This window comes from Dromiciops gliroides, chromosome 3 (assembly GCF_019393635.1).
Source record: "Dromiciops gliroides isolate mDroGli1 chromosome 3, mDroGli1.pri, whole genome shotgun sequence".
Taxonomy (NCBI): Eukaryota; Metazoa; Chordata; class Mammalia; order Microbiotheria; family Microbiotheriidae; genus Dromiciops; species Dromiciops gliroides.
The window spans coordinates 79,076,859-79,097,782 of record NC_057863.1 but is presented as its reverse complement, the minus strand read 5'-3'; the positions used below and the strand labels follow the sequence as shown (position 1 = coordinate 79,097,782).

At 37.4% G+C, this 20,924-nt stretch overlaps 1 protein-coding gene across 1 annotated transcript in view; it reads right to left on the bottom strand.

The window, feature by feature from the left end:
- ACADL (acyl-CoA dehydrogenase long chain) overlaps positions 1-20,924 on the bottom strand; it is a 50,952-nt gene that overhangs the window by 22,751 nt on the left and 7,277 nt on the right. The window contains 6 exon segments of the mRNA XM_043998807.1: positions 2,108-2,221; positions 9,631-9,732; positions 10,295-10,486; positions 13,300-13,366; positions 15,973-16,137; positions 16,969-17,106. Coding sequence (XP_043854742.1) covers positions 2,108-2,221; positions 9,631-9,732; positions 10,295-10,486; positions 13,300-13,366; positions 15,973-16,137; positions 16,969-17,106 — 778 coding nt within the window.

Sequence of the window (20,924 nt, the reverse complement as noted above, 5' to 3'; positions counted from 1 at the left end):
GCACAGAGATGGTAATTGAGTCTAATGAGATTGGAGTTGATGAGATCATCGACTGAAAACAGCATTGAGGAAGAATAAACGGGCCTGAGACAGAGACCTGGGAGATGCCTATGGAAACCAATATTCTTAGAATGATATTCTGTGACTATATGTTCATGAAATAATTATCACAACCTCCATAGGAACAAAACTGTGGGTGACTGAAAGACCAACAGATAGATGCTCATTGACTATAGCCGATACTTCATAGACTGTAGCATGTTGCCACTGATCACCTGCATGCAGTAAGGAGCACAAAATATATCCTCTAGGATCCACGCTTTGTGTATGTGTGTGCATGCATGTGTGTATGTATTATATACATACATATATAAACATAAATGCATGCATGTATGTGTATCTATTTTATATATGTGTGTATACACATATATGTTATAGTTTCCTCTCAGGCTAGTTTTGCTTGGCCTTTTCCTAGTGTTTGGCACTCTTGAACAAACACAGTCTCCTTCTTCAGTCTTTTTTCTTAGTTTCCCTGCAGTATTAGAGAGCTCAAATGACACACAGATCCATGGGAAAGGTAAACACCCAAGTAAAAAGCCTTGAAATAATCTAGAAGCTACAGAAGTAAATGTTTTCCTTACCAGTAAACATTAAGCACAGCATTTGAGTATGAAAATGTCATGGTTCTCTGTCCATCTCATTATAATCTTAGATTACCCATTCCCACAGGGCATAGGTTGCCTACTCACTTTTAAAATATTTCACATTTCAATCAATATTTCTAGTTTTTATATCACTTGATTTCTGAATCTACTCCTACACACCAGTCATACCTTGTAGAACAAAAAAGGGGATAAAAAACAGTTCAGCAAAATGACCAATCAATCTGACAGTACATGTGATGTCCCACACCCACATCCCCCAAACTCTACAAGAAAAACGAACTTTAAGATGACAGGGAGTCCCTGGAAGGCTTTAAAGAGAATAAATGACTGAAAAAATTTTCTTTCAATCATTCCAACACTTATTGAATGCTTACTATGTTTAGCCTCGTTCAAGATCTACAAAGATAAAGAAAACAAGGTCTCTAACTATAATGGTGGGAGATATGTCAAGACTCTCAGGTAAGCCCCGATTTCTTGATTCCACTCATGGTTGGAAAACCAATTAAACATTGCAGTGGTGGTAAGAAGGAGCCACTAGATATTGTATGGGGGGAAAAGAACAAAATAACTTGATCCAAAAAAGGAGGAATCTGTCAAGCACATTTTTTAATGGTATTCCTCTTTAGGTAGAAACTGGACTAGTTGGTGTCTGAGGACACTTCTACCTCTTAGATTCTTGGATCCTTGTCATTCTCTTCATATTATGGATAAGAAATTATGATCAGTAAGTGTCAGATATAGCAAAAGTATCCTTTATCTCTCCTAAATACACTTAAAAATAATTTAATGTATTTATGGGGAGATAAAGGATACTTCTATATTTATTTACATATGAATATAATTGATGTATTTAGGGGACATGAAGGATACTTTGCTGTTTTTCCTTTAAAAATGAACTATGTCATTCATTAGATTTTAATAGACCACTGGCAATCACTGCATCGATGGTGATTTTCTTTTTTTTGCTTTTTAGTGAGTCAATTGGGGTTAAGTGACTTGCCCAGGATCACACAGCTAGTCAAGTGTCTGAGGCCGGATTTGAACTCAAGCCCTCCTGAATCCAGGGCCGGGGATTTATCCACTGGGCCACCTAGCTGCCCCAATGGTGACTGATTTTCATGTCTTTAGAAGGTAATAACCAACTGTATGTCTGAAAGACTTCTTTTGGAGCTGTCACTCCAATGTAAATTCAAACAAATGAAGATGCCTAGAAATAGAGATGGAGAAACCATACTTCTCCTATATTAGTTATCCCTTCTTGTCCTGTTTCTGGTGGCTGACTATTGCTACTATTTATAAGATGTTATACTTCAAACTCACATTAAATGCTGACTGGAACTGAACCAACTTACACCAGAAAGGTGCTTGTTAGCATAGTGAAATATATAACAATGATAAGAAACACAGATCAAGATATTCAAAATTACTTGATCTAAGCTTACCTGTATATGTGCGACTGTTTTCCCAAAAGCTTTTCTCTGCTTGACATAATTCCTAGTTTCTTCGAACATAAATTCACATGCAGAAATGGCCAGATCAGAAATCAGTAACCTTTCCTGTAAACAAAAGAGAGAGAGCCTGAACATCATTCTGATTACTTGTGAAAATCCTTTCAATAAATTATTAGTTATAGTAAACCCCCAAAATACTCTTTTTTTTTTTTTTGCGGGGCAATGGGGGTGAAGTGACTTGCCCAGGGTCACACAGCTAGTAAGTGTCAAGTGTCTGAGGCCGGATTTGAACTCAGGTAGTCCTGAATCCAGGGCCAGCGTTTTAACCACTGCGCCATCTAGCTGCCCCCCAAAATACTCTTTACAAATTTAATACCTAAATCCCAGAAAGGAGCTATTTTTTTTAAGCATTTGTGAGGGGGGAAAAAGAACTTAAAGGGAAAATTCCATATCGTATCAACAATTCTTTATTCAATGCCTATTGTAAGCTAGGCACTTTTGTCAGGTACAAAAGCAAGCCTTTCTGTGTCTGGGTGGGACTCCCTGCCCCACCCATCCATTCAGAGACTTCACTTGGATTCATTGTAACTATTTTTTTGTTTTGTTTTTGTTTTTTGCAGGGCAATGAGGGTTAAGTGACTTGCCCAGGGTCACACAGCTAGTTAAGTGTCAAGTGTCTGAGGCCAGATTTGAACTCAGGGAGTCCTGAATCCAGGGCCGGTGCTTTATCCACTGCACCACCTAGCTGCCCCCAGTGTAACTATTAATAGATGAAAATCAAACCTGTATTGCATTTGACTAATACCATTTATTTGTTCAGTTGTTGTTCAGTCATGTCCGACTCTTTGTGAACCCCTTGGGGTTTTCTTGACAAAGATATTGGGGGCAGCTAGGTGGTGCAGTGGATAGAGCACCGGCCCTGGAGTCAGGAGGACCTGAGTTCAAATCTGGCCTCAGACACTTAACACTTACTAGCTGTGTGACCCTGGGCAAGTCACTTAACCCCAATTGCCTCACCAAAAACAAAACAAACAAACAAACAAACAAAAAAAAACCCCGAAGACAAAGATACTGGAATGGTTACTTTTAATTCTTTGTTAATAATATAACATTAATAATGAAAATAAATAATATAAAATTATAATGTAAATAGTAAATAATTACTAAAGCTATGGCACCTAACTCTCCACCACGAATGCACACGGGACATGGTCTCAGGAGACATCTAGTTTTAAACTTTAATAAGCTTAAAACTGCACTTAAGACTTTGGGGATGCCACGTACGGTTCCAAACCGGCAGCTGAAAGGAAGAGTAAAGACTTAATGTGGAAGGTGGCACTTGAGCCGAGTCTTGAAAGAACTCTGAGAGATGGAAGCAGGGAGGAATTCTATCCCAGGCTACACGGGGCAATAGACACTACAAAAACATGGAAATGGAGTAGAAACGTCAGGTAGAGCCATTTGACTGGACCTCCTAGTCATGAGTAATAAGGCTGAAAAGTTAGGGCCATGTTGAGAAGGAGAGGAAATGCCAAACAGAAGGGCTAAGTTCATTTCTAGAGGTAATAGGGATCTGGGAGGCATTTGCATGGAGATGATGATAACTATACGATGAAGTAACAAGTTGCAACTAAGAGTATAGAAAAAGAGAAAAAGGGGACCCAAGACAAAACCTTGGGTTCCACCTCCTCTAGTAGGCATGCTATCAATGAAAATCCAGAGGAGTCTAAGACGGTGTAGTTAAGACAGGGTAATGGAGAACCAACATCATGAAAACCCCAAAAGAAGAGATGGTCCAGGAGAGGGTGGTAGAATATTGTCAAATGCTACAGAGAGGTCAAGAAGGATGAAGACTGTAAAAAGGTCATCATATTTGGCAGTTAAGAGCTAAAGAACAAGGAAAGCCTTGTCTATGGTGGACTGTCAGTTGATTATGATTGCACTGCCTTTTCATCACTGCTCATTACCAATCTGCTTCTGAGTGTGGTGGCCTTTTTCTATCAGGCTCCATGTGGAACAAATGCTGATGACCCATGCAAAGGAGAAAGGAAGAAGCCCAGAATGCATAGGCTAACCTCTGTCTAACAGGACAAAAGGATCCAAGGGCAAATTTTGACCATGGGATGTGTTGAAAGTAGTCCCATCCCAACTCTGCTACTCACAATGGGGTCAGCTTTGTCCAAGTCAGAACATGACAGCTGCCTTTGCACCAACACGGCCTGCTCTGTGATCACTCTGAAAGGCAGTGTGGCGTCATGAAATATACACTGGACCCGGTCTCAGGAGATGACATCTTATATTAATCCTGCCTCTAACATTTACTAACAAACATTGTGAACATGGACAAAGCCATCAAACCTCAGTTTCCTCATCTTTAAGATGGAAATAATGTATATAAAGTAACCTTAAAGTATTGCAGTATTTTTCTTTTTATTTATTTATTTATTTTTGTGCAGGGCAATGAGGGTTAAGTGACTTGCCCAGGGTCACGCAGCTAGTGAGTGTCAAGTGTCTGAGGCTGGATTTGAACTCAGGTCCTCCTGAATCCAGGGCTGGTGCTTTATCCACTGCACCACCTAGCGGCCCCCTACAGTATTAACTATTATGTTTGAAAAAACAAGAATATTTTCATCACTACAGGGTGATCAACTCTAAAACCGGACATAGAGGAGTCCAACCCTTTACAGCTTAAACTTTGTCACCTTGAACTAAGAAGATGATTTTATCTATATTATTTTATTTGCAAAGTTGAAATTTACCATCCAATGTGATTTAGATGATGGTTTCCAGCCTGGCAATCTGCTACTAATCTTGACCTTTTAAAGTTAAAGTATTACAGGATATTATGGAACAACACTTAAGAAGGGAATAGTATCTGTTATAAAAATCCTTCTAGATCCTTTCTATTTTTTTTATTTTCATTTTCTTTCAATTTCCTCCTTTCATTTTCATCCTTATTAAATTTCTCCTGCAATGATTTGACTTAATTGGGTCTATAGTCAAGATCTCTTTTAAACTGGTTTCACCTGACTTTGTTTTTCTTTTAGGAAAAAATATTGATTTTGCTTGGGGACTGTTATTATATAGTTTCCATGGCCAAAGAATTTACCATTTAGTGGCCAACCTCTTGGTGATGAGCCTCTCTGTACTTAGCTGTGTTGGTTTTCAAAACACTGATTCAGTTCAGATTCAGAGCCTCTCATTCATAATAACCCGCCATAGTCTATACTCAGCTGGCATAGCTTTTAGGAACCAGGATCACCTCCACATTACAATGACGTATCAGAATAATCCTCTGTAAAAGTACTGGATAGGTTGAGATTCCCACCAAGAGAATTAACAGCAATACTGATAAGATCATGGATCCATTAAAAATTGTTGTTACAGGACTGCCAATGATGTGGCTATTTATATTTATGCCAATTCATTGCTTCCAAAGGAATAATCATAGACGTAAACAAATAGGAAAACATGGTATAGTGAAATTTAAACAACTCAATACTACTTCCAAAACATGAATAAAAAAATGGCACTTCGCCATTGGCAGCCACTGTGAAATAATAAGAGGGCTGGGTCTGGAGTCAATGAACATGTGTTCAAATCCTACCTTTACTAGGGACTACATCTCTATGTGATCTTGGGCTTTACCTCTCTGGGACTCAGCATGTTAATTTGTAAAATGAGGAGGTTGGTTTTTTTTGTTTTTGTTTTTGTTTTTTTTTTGCGGGGCAGTGGGGGTTAAGTGACTTGCCCAAGGTCACACAGCTAGTAAGTGTCAAGTGTCTGAGGCCGGATTTGAACTCAGGAACTCCTGAATCCAGGGCCGGTGCTTTATCCACTGCGCCACCTAGCCGCCCCAAGGAGGTTGGTTTTTAACAGTGACTTCCCGACCTAAATCCTATGTTCTACTTGATGAACTCTATTCAAAGTAGTTACATAGAATCACCGATTAGAGCTGGAAGAACCTTCTCAAGTCATCTAATGCCCAACTGCTCTTTACAGATGAGGAAACAGGCTCAAAGAATGATGTGCCCAAGGTCATATGCTGAGTAGTGAGTAGAATTAGGATTTGAACACGTGTCTTCTGATTCCAGGTACTCCGGTGATCTTTCCATTATATAACAGCTGCCTACAGGCCGTGTGTCATTTTTGCATTATGTAGTATGTGTTACTGAGCTGACTGATCTCCATTATGAAGACTCTCTCCTGGTTTATTATTAAGTACAGCAGAGCTGGGATCCAACATAAGTACTGACTCCAAATTCTGCCCTTTGTTCATCCTACTATGTCATCACTGCCAAATTTTCTATGAGCTAGATGAGCAGTAACTTTATTATCGTCATGCCACTAAATCTGCTCCAGATAATTCTGAAACTGCTGAGGCCAGGGTCGCCAGATTAGATTGTCTCCATTATTTCTCTCTATAGTCATACTGACTAGAAATCCAGGTTTAGTATTCATAAGGGAAATTGGTATATAGTTTTCATCTGGTTTTGCTCTCCTTGATTATTTGTGTCATAGAAGGAACTTGGTAAGATTCCTTTATTTTTTTCAAACAGTTTATGTACTATTCAATTGTTCCTTAAATGTTTGGTAGTATTCACTTGTAAATTCATCTGATCCTGAATTTTTTTTTCTTAGGGAGCTAATTTATGACTTGTTCAATTTCTTTTTCTAAGGAAGAGTTATTTAAATATTCTATTTCCTGTTCTGTTAATCTGGGCAATTTATATTTTTTGAAAATATTCATCCATTTCATTAAGGTTGTTAGTTTTATTGGCATTTCCATTCAATATTCTCCAGAGGTCTATCATATATACATATACAATCATACATAACTTTTCTGAAATTCTATTCATCTTCTTAACTTTTTATTTATTTTATGGTTAGATTGATCTGGCTTGAAAATTAAATGGAGGTTCCCTCAATTAGTATAGTTTTACTGTCTATTTCTTCCTATAACTCATTTTACTTATTTTTTTAAATTTAAAGAATTTAGGTGCTATTTTGTTAGGTGTATTTATGTACAGTGTTGATATCAATTCATTATCTAATAACACCTCTTAGTAAAATGGAGTTTATCTCTTTTAATTAGATTTATTTTTGCTTTTTCTTTGTCTGAAATCATGATTGCTAACCCTTTTTTTAAAAACTTTAGCTGAAGCATAATATATTCTGCTTCACTCCATTTTTTAAACTCGGTGTGTCCCTCTGTTTCAAATGTGTTTCTTGTAAACAACATATTGTCGAATTCACATTCACAGTTATAATTACTCACTATGCATTTCCCTCCATCCTGTTTTTCTGTTTATCCTTCTCTTTTTGTCCCATCCTTCCTTTAAAATCTGCTTTGCTTCTGACCACTGCCATCTTTTATCTGCCTTTCCTTTTTTCATTGCCCTCCCCACCCCCCAACCTTATCCCTTTCTCATTTTCCTTCCCTGTTGGGTAAGATAAATTTCTACTAACAATTGAATATGAATACAAATGTAAGTAAGGTTTAAGTGTTGCCCTCCCTTCGTTTTCCCCTTTATTATAAAATCTCTTCTTTGCACACCTTTTTATGTCATTTTTCCCATTCTTCCTCTTCCTTCTCCCTTCTTCCAAGGCATTCTTTTTTCTTACCTATACATTTATTTATATTATTCCAACATCGTAAACTCACTCCTGCACCCTCTTTCAATGTAAAATCCTTCTTTTGTTGTTTAGTAGTTTTTCAGTCATGTCCAATTCTTTGTGACCACGTTTGGGGTTTTCTTGGCAAAGATGCTGAAGTGGTTTGCCATTTCCTTCTCTGGCTCATTTTACAGACAAGGAACTGAAGCAATCAGGGCTAAGTGACTTGCCCAGGGTCTGAGGCCAGATTTGGATCATGAAGAGGTGTCTTCCCAGACTCCAAGTTCAGTGCTTTAGCCACGTGCAACACGCCGTGCTCCCATGTCCTTCTAAGGAAACCTAATAATAATAAAGTTCTTAGAAGAGACACATGTATCATCTTGCATTAGGAGGAAGGGTTACAGTTGAGTCCCTTATGATTTCTCTTTCATGTTTATATGCTTCCCTTGAGTTTTGTATTTGAAGATAAAATTTTCTCTTCTGCTCTGGTCTTTTCATCAGGAATGCTTAAAAGTCCTCTATTAGGGCAGCTAGGTAGCACAGTAGATAAAGCACCGGCCCTGGATTCAGGAGGACCTGAGTTCAAATCTGACCTCAGACACTTGACACTTACTAGCTGTGTGACCCTGGGCAAATCACTTAACCCTCTTTGCCCTGCAAAAAAAAAAAAAAAAAAAAGTCCTCTATTTCATTAATATCCATTTTTTTCCCAGAAGGAGTACATTCAGTTTTGTGGGTGGGTTATTCTTGGTTGTAATTCCAACTCTTTTGCTTTCCAGAATATATTTCAAGCCCTCCACTCCTTTAATGAGGTAGCTGCTAAATCTTATGTGATCTTGGCTGGTTCCACATTTCATTTTAAAGTTTGAAGGAGAATACTGGGAGAGCTCAGCTAAGTGGTTCTCTACTCTGCCATCTTGGCTCTACCTCCTCAGAAATCTCTCCTTTTCCTTCCTACTTCCTTCTAGGATAAAATGAATTTCTGTACCCAACTGTGTGTTTTGTGTATTCTTCCTTCCTTGAATCAGTTCAGATGAGAGTGAGTTTCAAGTGTTGCCTGTTCCCTCTCACTGTCCCTTCCCCATTGTATACGACTCTTCCTTGTAGATCCCATTTATGTGACAGAATTTTCTTCATTTTTCCTTTCCTTTCTCCCCTCTCCAAGGATATTCCTCTTTCCTACACCTCCATTCTTTTTTTAAAAGATCATCCAAATATAATAGAATCTCTGACTAATTAGACTCCCACTAAGACCCTTGGTCATAATAAAGTTCTGAGGGGGGTGACATATCTCATCTCTCCTTATAATAATGTAAACAGGGACAGCTAGGTGGTACAGTGGATAAAGCACTGGCCCTGGATTCAGGAGAACCTGAGTTCAAATACAGCCTCAGACACTTATGACTTACTAGCTGTGTGACTCTGGGAAAGTCACTTAACCCCCATTGCCCTACACAAAAAAACAACAACAACAAAAAATAATGTAAACAGTTTAGCCTTTTTTACTGCTATGAATTTTCATTTATATTTACCTTTTTATCCTTCTCTTGAAGCCCATGTTTACTTTTTCTTAGCTTTCCCAAGATGATTTTTCTAGATTGTTAGGGAGTAGGGATGTTCAGAGAACTAGGCAAAAATGCTGACTCTCACAGCTGCATCTTGACTCCATCTCCTCATACATTTGACATTTCAATGCTAATTGCCCAATATTCCTAAAACATTCTTTTAACCTATAAAGTGAATTTCCAAGTGTCAAAACCAATAAGAACAAATGGAAACACACCTCTACCATCCAAAAAGGTTCCAATTACTCCTGTTCTACTTCACATTCGTATTATACAGAGGTAGGAATGCATACCTCTATACAGGATACAGACATGAATACAAAGTGACCTTACCTGTGGAAGCTCAGCCATGAGGTAATAGAAGCCTTTGTTCTCTTCTCCGAGTAGGGCACTTGCTGGCAAACGTACATCTTCAAAAAACAACTCTGCTGTATCCTTTTTAAAAAGGACATAAGCAAAGAAAAAAAAATTATATTATATGGCCATAGTCTTTTTAAGAGCAAGGAAATAGTATCTTTCCATACAGTTACAAGTGAAAAGAAGTTTAAGAAATCTTGAAATATACTAAGATTTTTACCTGGTTACTGAAAACATGATGTGTGGGAAAAAATCATTTGGATAGGAATGATAGAGGTAGAAACTATGTGAACATGATATGTGTTGCAGGTTATAATAATAATAATTAACATAATAACAACAGTAACAAGCATTTATATAGCACCTACTATGTGGTAGGTAATTGTGCTAAGTGCCTTTACTAAATTTCTCACGTGAACTTCACAACAACCCTGGGAAGTAGGTACTATTATTATCCCGCATTTTACAGATAAGGAACTAAGGAAAATATGCCATTGTGACTTTTCTAGGCCCAAAGATAGTAAGAGTGTCTAAGGCTGGATTTGAAACTCAGGTATTCTGACTCTAAGTGCGCATTATTGCCTAACTAGCCACCGTAGAATTTTTCAATATTGAATCAAACATTGTTGTGTAACCAAACTATTGTTTGTCACTATGGCTTACGCTGAGCTTTCAAATCACCATTGTTAATGAAGCTTCCTCCCTTGATAAATCCTTTTGTTCCATTTTCCACTAGGAAAAGGCTAATACCATGGGCGGGTGAACGAGCTTCCCGGTTTGTAACAGCAACGACGATCACTACATCACTCATCCACCCATTAGTAATGAAGACCTATATGAAAATACATAAACATCAAAATACTTTATAATACTTCAGAGAGACAAGATAGTGTCATGTTAGGAGTGCTTGCCTCATAGCCAAAAAGACCTGAATTCAAGTCTCACCTCTGATACATACTAGCTGAGTGATCCTGGAAAAGCCAAAGTAACTTCTTAGTGGTCTAGGCAACTCTCTAAATTGTGGCAAAGGGGTCAGTCTGCATTGGTAGGAGTTCCCTATGCCAATGATCTCACAGGTCTAGTCCTTTTTCCTGTCCTATAGTATTCCAAGTCTGTGTGCTGAAAAGGAAGAAAGCTATTTCATTCAAAATGAGACAAAGGCATTATTTGATGCCTGCTCTCTACTTCTGTAGAGTCAGCTAAATTATGGCAGACTTCATTTCTCAGAAAGCAATGGAAAGGAAAAGATCCAAGTGCTGCCAAGAGCAGTGTCTCTCAATTTTTGTTTTGCTAAGTAAGACTAAAAAAAAAAAATGACAGGCAGAACTCTCTGTTTTCAAACCCCAAATAATTACCCATTGGGCAGTTAGAAACCACCCTAGAATGAAATACCAAGGAAGGAGGCTGAGGCAAAGCCACATCAAAGGACTGTGGCATTTACGTAACAATATTTACAATTTCGATTCTGTGTAATTCAACACATTCTTATTGCTAATCCTCTAAGTCCCTAGTGCTGAGAATATGAGGACAAAAAAAAAAAAAAGAAAAAGAAAAGAAAAGGCTGAAGATCACAGGCCTGTTCTCCCATATAAATAAATACAATTAATATAAAATAATTTGGATACCAGAAAGGAGAGGAAGCACTCCCAGCTGTGGAACCAGGAAAAGTCTCTTATAGAAAGTGGTTCCTGAGTTGAGATTTAAGAGGAAGCCAGGGGCAGCAATGTGACACAGTGGATACAGCACTGGCTCTGGAGTCAGGAGGACCCGAGTTCAAATATGGCCTCAGACACTTGACATTTACTAGCTGTGACCCTGGGCAAGTCACTTAACACCAATTGCCTCACCAAAAAAAAAAAAAAAAGAGGAAGCCAGGAATTCTAAGAGGCACTGATGACTAAGGAGTTTATTACAGGAGGTGGACTATAATGCATGAAGGAACATCAGTTAGGCCAGTGAGTGAGCGGAAATAATGTGAAATTAGTATGGAAAACCTAAAATCTTTAGTATATAAAAGGAAGAGATAAAGACAAAGAACTGAACTTGTCACCATCAAGCCATAATAACAACAACTTATACTTCTATAGGATTTTATAGTTTACAAAGTAATTTCATGCTCATTACCTCATTTAATCCTTACAATAACCTTAGGCGATAGTTAAGGATCAAAGAATCATAGATTTCAAGCTAGACTATACATACATTAGAGGGATTCTAATCCAACACATTCAGATGAAGAAAACAAGGCAAGAGAAGTTAAGCATTTCCCCTTAGGTCACACAAGGAATAGGCATAATGGCTAAGAGTCAAACCCAAGAGCTGACTCCAAATTCAAACCCCTATTCTACTGATGGGGGAACTTCAGAGCGTCAAGACTAACAAATACTACTATAAATAAACAAAACTACTACTAGAACTTGGATCCCCTGACTACAGACCCCATGGTCTTTCCAACTTGCTATTTCAATTTAATTATATTCAATTAAACAAATATCTATTAAGTGTCTGCTATGTAAAGGACAGGAATATTTCTTCACACATGTTCTTGACTATTTCTCCTTCATAATTTATTATTGGATTTCCTTTTCAAAGAAGTTGAGCCCAACTTCTTGAGAAGGGCCCCAAAAAGCTACCTTCCCTTTAATGCCACATAAAAGATCTCTACTGTACTGTTTTACAAAGTTCTATGAGGTTAAAGGGGGCATATTACTTTCATTTGGCCTGGGGTGAGCAAAAGCCCACTGGCCGAGGCATTTCGTCCTAGTTTAAATTATACAAAATCTCCTGTATTTGAGATACCTATTCATACCAGGTAAAGGTAGGTTCTAAAAGATACACATATTTCCAGGATTGAGACATAGCCAGTGCAAAAACAAAGAGACAGGAAGTACAGCATCGTGTGTATAAGGGATGAACTGAAGGCCAGTTCAGGTGGATCTCATCATGAGAATAGGGGAATAATAGTATAGGATAATGTCAAAAGGTTAGCACAGTGCCTGGCATATAATAAGTGCTTAATAAATGTTTATTGATTGAGTAACTGAAGGAGTAGGTTGGGGCCATGTTGTGAAGGAATTTAGATGATACATAGGGGAGTTTAGGAGATGAAATCTAAGAAAGGATCAAGTAATAAAGCATATGGTATTAAATATTTATACATAATTTAGGCATAATAAGCAAGAACAAACAACCTTAAAACCAGCAGGTAAATTTGACCTCAGAGCTATCACTTGCATTTTGGTGGAATGGGACTGATGATTGGAATATGGCTCTAGAAAGATATACTGTACTTTATTCACAAGGCACAAAACTGACAGAAGCTAGGAGGTATAGTGGATAGACCCTGGGCCCTGGAGTCAGGAAGACATGAGTTCAAATTCAGTCTCAGACACTTACTAGCTGTGTGACCCTAAGTCACTTTACCTTTATCTGTCTTCATCTTTCCTTATCTGTAAAATAATACTTGATATATACAATATAAAAATATTTTTAAATGTAAACTTTATATAAAATCTTTTGAGTCCCTGTCATTAAGGAATTTATATTCTAATGGGGAAACACAACACATATGGGAGCTAAAAAGAAGATAAAAATTTGGAAATTGGACTGAAATTGGTATGGCTAGAAGTGCTAGGTTTTACATACCTTGCTACCATTGAGAATCCAGTCATTTCCATCTTTCTTTGCATTTGTTCTTACTCCCTGTAAGTCACTGTAATTGATCAGAAAGAGGGAAAAAAATTAAAAGAAACTGGTGTCACCACCTGGTAAAAATCTAACAATAAAAACAATACAGAAATAACTGACTATAAAACATGAGGGACAATTGATAACTAAGGCAGATTTAAATATTTCTTTAAAATGCTTTCCCAGGGCATAAAGGAAAATACTGTCAACTTTATGTTACAAAAATTATAAGCATTGTATCTTCTGCTGTACTCAAAAGATTTATATATATAATATATATATATATATACACATATACATAGTAATTTGCACATCATAGGTAACTGTCCATGAAATTGGTGGGAGGGGGGAATGTGTATAAGGCATATTAGTAAAGTGGAAAAAACTTCCTTTTTTGTCTCTGTACCCCTAGCACAAATGCAGTTCTTGTCACATAGTAGGTACATAAATAATTGATGTCATGGTGTGAAAGCATTTAACTAAGACCTGACTTCAAATCTGACCTGACACTTTCCAGCTGTGTGACCCTGGGCAAGTCACTTAACATGTTTGCCTCAGTCTCCTCAACTGTTAAACTAGGATGATAATAGCACAGTTTAGTACAGTATTCCCAGGAGCAGAGACCCCAAGTATGCTCGACCATGCCTGGCCAGATTGAGAAGTTTAAGGCAATACAATAAATAGATGAGAGTCTGAATGTGTTAAACAAATCAATGTGTTGAATGAATGAATTGTAAAAACAAAAACAAAACTCAGTATCTAGGGAACAAATGTCTATCTCTACCATGTTACTGGACCAAGCAGAACCAAGGCCAGGAAGCATGTGTGATATGATGCTTCCTGGTGAAGGCGAGTTCAGAATCTCACCACACTGTAGGTTGCGAGGCCTGACTCTAGTCTTCTGTTATCCAGGGGCTAAGGTCTAGATTCTCAATGCTCCAAAGCAGGAGAGGAAGCATAATAAAAGGGGGAGAGGAGGGGTAGCTGTGTGGCACAGTAGATAAAGCATGGGTCCTGGATTCAGGAGGACCTGAATTCAAATCCAATCTCAGACACTTAACACTTACTAGCTGTATGACCTTAGGCAAGTCACTTAACCCTCATTGCCCTGCAAAAAAAAAAAAAAGGGGGAGGGAAGAGAGGGGTTTCAAAGCGGGATTTGCCAGACCTTAACAGGGGGAAATGGTCTCAGGAAAACAATAGAGATCCTAAACCAGCAGAGACAACGTCAACATGAAAATTTTCCTCTTAGTGGTTCCCCAGTCCCCCTGGTATAAGATCAACCCCTCTGTTTAGCATTTTAATCTCTTCATAACGCGGCCCCAAACTACCCCTTCAATGACTCAATCAGTAAACATTCACGAAGCACTTGTAATGGGCCAGGCACTGGGCATTATCCCATACCTTTGTTTCCCTGTACTCCTGCTAAGATACAAGCACACTAAATTTCTACATATTCTTCCATAGCACCATCTATCTCTTGGTCTCTGCCCTGGCTGTCCCTCAATACCGAGTCCATCTCCTCTTTCCTTTAAGATACAGTTTAAGCCACATCTTCCCTGATGTTCTCAGCTGCTGGGGCTGTCCTCTCTTCCAAACTACATGATATTAAACTATATGAATGAGGGGAAAAAATAGCCCTTCCTTCACGGGGTTGTTGTGAGGATCAAAGGAGATAATATTTATAAAGCACTTAGCATAGTATGTGGCACATTTGTTGTTGCTATTGTTTAGTCACTCAGTTGTGTCTGCCTGGTAAGCCAGCGTGCTGTCCGTGGGCTTTTTTTGGCAAAGATATTGGAGTGGTTTGCCATTTCCTTCTCCAGTGGATTAAGGCAAACAGAGGGTAAGTGACTTGCCCAGGGTCACACAGTAGTGTCTGAGGCCATATCTGAACTCAGTTTTTCCTGAATGTTTCTCTTCAAGGTTGGAGGGAAGTACCCATATATAGTACTATAGATAGAACACTGACTTGGATTTAGGAAGACCTGGTTTCAAATCCTGACCCAGATATTTACTAGTGTGAAGCTGGGCAAGTTGGTTAAACTCGGTAGGCCTCCATTTCCTTATTTTATACATGAGGGGTTAGGTTCGGTGGCCTCTAAGGTTTCTTGCAGCTCTAAATCTATGATGGTAAATGCGTGTTGACTGAACAGCATTATCAATTTTGGAGTAAATTTATAGTTTGTAATCATAGCCAAGGGCAACCAGCTGGCACAGTGGATAAAGTGTTGGGCCTGGAGATAAGAAGACTCATCTTCTGGGGTTCAAAGCTGTCCTCAGACACTTATTAGCTGTGTGATCCTGGGCAAGAGACTTAACCTTGCTTGCCTCAGTTTCCTCATCCGTCAAATGAGCTGGAGAAGGAAATGACAAACTATTCCAGTATCTTTGCCAAGAAAACCCCAAATGGGGTCACAAAGAATTGAACACGACTGAAATGACTCGACAACAACAAATGAGAGCTTCATAGCTACGGAAGGGAAACACATTTTCCCAAGTCATAAATTGAATACTTAAGTACAGTTGTTTTTCACAAAGAAACCTGCAATAGATCCAAAATTCTTGGCAAACAAAGGCCATCTTCTGGCAGGACTGCTAAGAACATCCAAACAAAATCTGTCAGCTTACCTTCCTGCCCCAGGCTCGGTCATAGCTATGGCTCCAATACACTTGCCAGCAGTCATGTCAGGGATAAATCGTTTAATCTGTTCTTCTGATCCATAGTTTGCAATATAGGGCATAACGATGTCTGAATGAAGACTAAATCCGGGGCCTGTACAATTTGAGTATGCTCTTAGAAAGTTAAGGGGGTAGGGGTGGGAGTGGATGAGAAGAGCAATGGGGTAAAAAAAAAATTAAACCCGACAAAAAACAGGTATTATTGGTGCTGTTTGATTCTATCTGATATTGATTTCTTTAATTTTTTGATGTATTTGTTATCTCACTCAGATGGATACTTCCCCCCAACCATGAAGAACATAAGACATTTAGAACAACCTAATGTTATTTCCCTATTTTCTCGATATTGTATGGATACCCCCTGGGCCATCCCTCCCTCTCTCACTCTATGATTGGACCATTTTTTCCCTTTTTACTTTGGTCATACTTTTAAAAGAATAGTTTTTTTTTTTCTTTAAAGGATCAAATGTCAGCCTCATAAATGGTCTTTCATGAATATTTGACTATCCACAAAAAAAGAATATTTGACTAAAATATTTCAATAACTATTTTCAACATCTACAGATTGAGCAATTTCAAAGGCAGCCATCCTTCCCCTCTCTCTCTCCAGTCCCATGGCCCCAGTGATTTAATCCAAGTGCTCAGGCTTCATAAGGAAATATGGCATTAATGTCTGAAAGTAGTTGAGGAGACAATGTGTCCTACCTAGTGGAAAAAATGCACTGGATTTGGAGCCAGGAAGCTATACTGAAAGTATAACTTCATTACCATGTGACCATGGACAAGTCACATAGCATTCTGGGTCAGTTCCTTATCAGTAAAATAAAGGGATTACAGTAAATAATTCCTAAGGTCTTTTCCAGATCTGGCACACTGTGATTTATTATTCATCACAAAAATATCAATCAACATACTTAGTAAATAAAAATGCAGCTAAACACTTACTGTTCCTCCCAGACAATAGCTGCAGAAAGAAGGTCTCCACCAATACCGCCATATTTCTCGGCAATATTGACACCTAGTAGGCCTTGTTTTCCAGCTGCTTCCCAAACTTCCCTACTTACCTCTCCTGCTTTCTCCCACCTACAAATTGAAAAGAGTTAAGAATTAGAGAATTTCTTATTTTCCAGATGGTTAGCCCTTCTATTTTACTTATCTTCTAAAGGAGCATGTTAATCTGTGACACCTTATATAATCATTGGTGGTATCTTCTCCTATTCTTTCTTTTTTTCCTTCTCTCTTCTCTTTCCTCTTCTCCTGTAGATATGTTAGGCCTGGCTAGCACCCAGTAGGAACAACAGGCAATGCTTGATGCTGCTGTTATCTCTTGAGTTAAATAAGGTGCTGGCTTTTTGCCTGAAGGTTAAGCATCACAATATATGGTCCAAAAGCAGGACAGGCCTGAGAAAAAGCCTGTGTAATAGGGGAGGAAACAGCAGGGAATCCTGTTCTACTGTTCTTCCAGCTGGAGAAAAGGAAGACAACTGAGCCCACAATGTGGCTTCCACGAAATGGAACCCCGAGAAATTCAGATATTTACTTATTACAAATTAACTAAGACAATTGCTACTGGGGTGTGCACTAACTCTATTCCTTTTTCTTAGGTCAAAGGAAGTTCTACTGATTGTTGTCATGTAATAGAAAATCAAGAGGTGTCCATCACTTGGAAAACAGGTGAACAACATGATAGAGAATATAATGGACTATCATTATATCATAAGAAATGATGAAATGCTGTAGACAATATAAAATATTTGGGATCTACTTGCCATGACAAACCCAGGAACTATATGAACACAATTACAAAACACTTTTCACAAAAATAAAATTAGATCTAAACAATTGGAAAAATATAAATTGTTCATGATTGAGCTAATATAATAAAAATTACAATTCTATCTAAATTAATTTACTTATTCAATGCCATACCAATCAAATTATCAAAATTTATTTTACAGAGCTAGAAAAAATAATAACAAAATTCATCTGGAAGAACAAAAGTTCAAGAATATCAAGGGAATTAATGAAAAAAAAAAACAAAGGAAGGTGGCCTAGTCATACTAGATCTAAAACTATATTATAAAGCAGCAGTCATCAAAACTATTTGCTACTGGCTAAGAAATAGAGTGGTGGATCAGTGCACACAAGACACAATAGTAAATGACTATAGTAATCTACTGTTTGATAAACCCAAAGACTCCAGCTTCTGGGATAAGAACTCTCTATTTGACAAAAATTGCTGGGAAAACTGGAAAATAGTAGGGCAGAAACTAGGCACAGACCAATACCTTACAACATATACCAAAATAAGGTCCAAATGAGTTCATTATTTAATTATAAAGGGTGATACCATAGTCAAATTAGGAGAGGAATAGTTTACCTTTCAGATCTATAGAGAGGGGAAGAATTTATGACCAAACAAGAGATAGAGAACAATATGAAATGCAAAAATGGATCAATTTTATTTCATTAACTCAAAAAGGTTTTACACAAACAAAACCAATGCAACCAAGATTAGAAGGAAAGCAGAATGCTGGGAAACAATTTTTACATCCAGTATTTCTGAAAAAGGCCCCACTTCTAAAATATGTAGAGAATGGAATCAAATTTATAAGCATACATGTCATTGAGAAAGGCAAAGAATATGAACAGGCGGTTTGCAGATCAAGAAATTAAAGCTATCTACTATCTTATGAAAAAATGCTCTATATCACTATTGAATAGAGAAATACAAACTAAAACAACTCTGAGGTACTACCTCATACCTATTAGATTGGCTAATATGACAAAAAAAGAAAATGATAAATGGAGAAGATATGGGAAAATGAGAACACTAATACATTGTTGGTGAAGTTGTGAACTGATCTAACCATTTTGAAGAGCAATTTAGAACTATGCCCAAGGGATATCAAACTGTTCATACCCTTTGACCCAGCAATACCACTATTAGGTCTTTTTCCCAAAGAGATCATAAAAAAGGGAAAATAACCCACATGTACAAAAATCTTTATAGAAGCTCTTTTTGTGGTAGCAAAGAATGGAAATTGAGGGGATGCCCATCAATTAGGGAATGGCTGACCAAGTTGTGACAAATGAACGTAATGGAATACTACTGTGCTATGAGAAATTGATGAGCAGGGCAGATTTCAGAAAAACCTGCAAAGACTTACATGAACTGATGCTGCATGAAGTGAGCAGAACCAGGAGAACATTATCACAGTAACAGCAACACTTGTGTGATGAATCAGCTGTGAAAGGACTTAGCTCTTCTCAGCAATACAATGATCCAAGTTAATTCCAATAGACTTATTATAGAAATGCTCTCCACATCAAGAAAAACACAACTAGGGAGTCTGGATGCCAGATCAAAGTATACTATTTTCACTTGTTATTTTTTCTTTCTTGTGGTTTTTCTATTTTGTTCTGATTTTTTTAACAACATGATTAATATGAAAATATGTATAATATGATTGTACATGTATAACCTATATCTGATTGTTTGCTGTCTTGGGGAGGGGGGAGGAAAGGGATGGAGGGAGAAAAATTTGGCACTGAAAATCTTACAAAAATGGATGTTGAAAACAATCTTTACATGTATTTGTGAAATAAAATACTACTAAAAACAAAAGAAAAAAGAAATGATGAAATGGACAATTTCAGAGTGAACTGGGAAGACTTTATAAACTGGTGCAGAGAAGAAAACCTGGAGGGCAGTTTATACAAAAGTAACAACTTTGTAGGGACAAACAGCTTTGAAATACTTCTTATTAATGCATTTTCTTTTTTATTTAATAATATTTTATATTTTAATTACATGCAAAGACAATTTTTAACATTCATTTTTGGAAAGATTTTCAGTTCCAAATTTTTCTCCCTCCCTTCCTCCTTCCCTTTGGCCTTTATCCCCTCCCCAAGATGGCAAGCAATCTCATATATGTTATATATGTGCAATCATGTAAAACATAGTTCTATATTAGGCATGTTGTAAAAAATAGAACAAAAGTAAAAAACATGAGGGAAAAAAATCCAAAAGTGAAGATAGTATGCTTTGATCTGCATTCAGATTCCATTAGTTCTTTCTCTGAATGTAGATATAATTTTCCATCATGAATCTTTGGAATTGTCTTGGATCATCAATGCATTTTTTTAAACCACAATTCCGATGAAATAAGTTGCCCGCCTCCTCACAAAAATCAAGGTGCAGAATGAGATATGCATCTTTGAACAGTGCAAACCTGTAGATCTGTTACAAAGATGGTATTTTTCTTTTTTTCATTGGGAGAAGGGGATGAGTTAACTATGAGGTTGCCCCCCTCCAATAAAAAGAGAAATAAGAAAAATGGGTCATTGAAGTATTTCACATTTAAAGATCTCATATTTAAGTTATTTTAAAATGGGTCTTTTAAAAAATGGCACAAGACACACTCAGGAACTATATGAACACAACTATAAAATATTTTTCTAAAATCAGATCTAAACAATTGGAAAAATATTAATTGCTCATACGTAGGCCACGTCAATATAATAAAAATGACACTCACTCAGTGCCATACCAAACTATCAAAAATATTTTTTGGAGATAAAAATAATAATAAAATTCATCTGGAAGAACAAAAGCCCAAGAATATCAAGGGAATCAATGAAAAAAAAAAAGCAAAAGAAGGTGGTCTAGCAGTACCAGTTATCAAACTATATTATAAAGTGGTAATTATCAAAACAATCTTGTAGCTAAGAAGTCGAATAGTGGATCAGTGGAATAGGATAGGTACAAATTACACTATAGTAAATGACTATAGTAATCTAGTATATGATAAACCAAAGATACAACCTTTTGGAACAAAAGCATTATTTGACAAAAACTTCTGGGAAAACTGGAAAATAGTTTGGAAGAAACTAGGTCA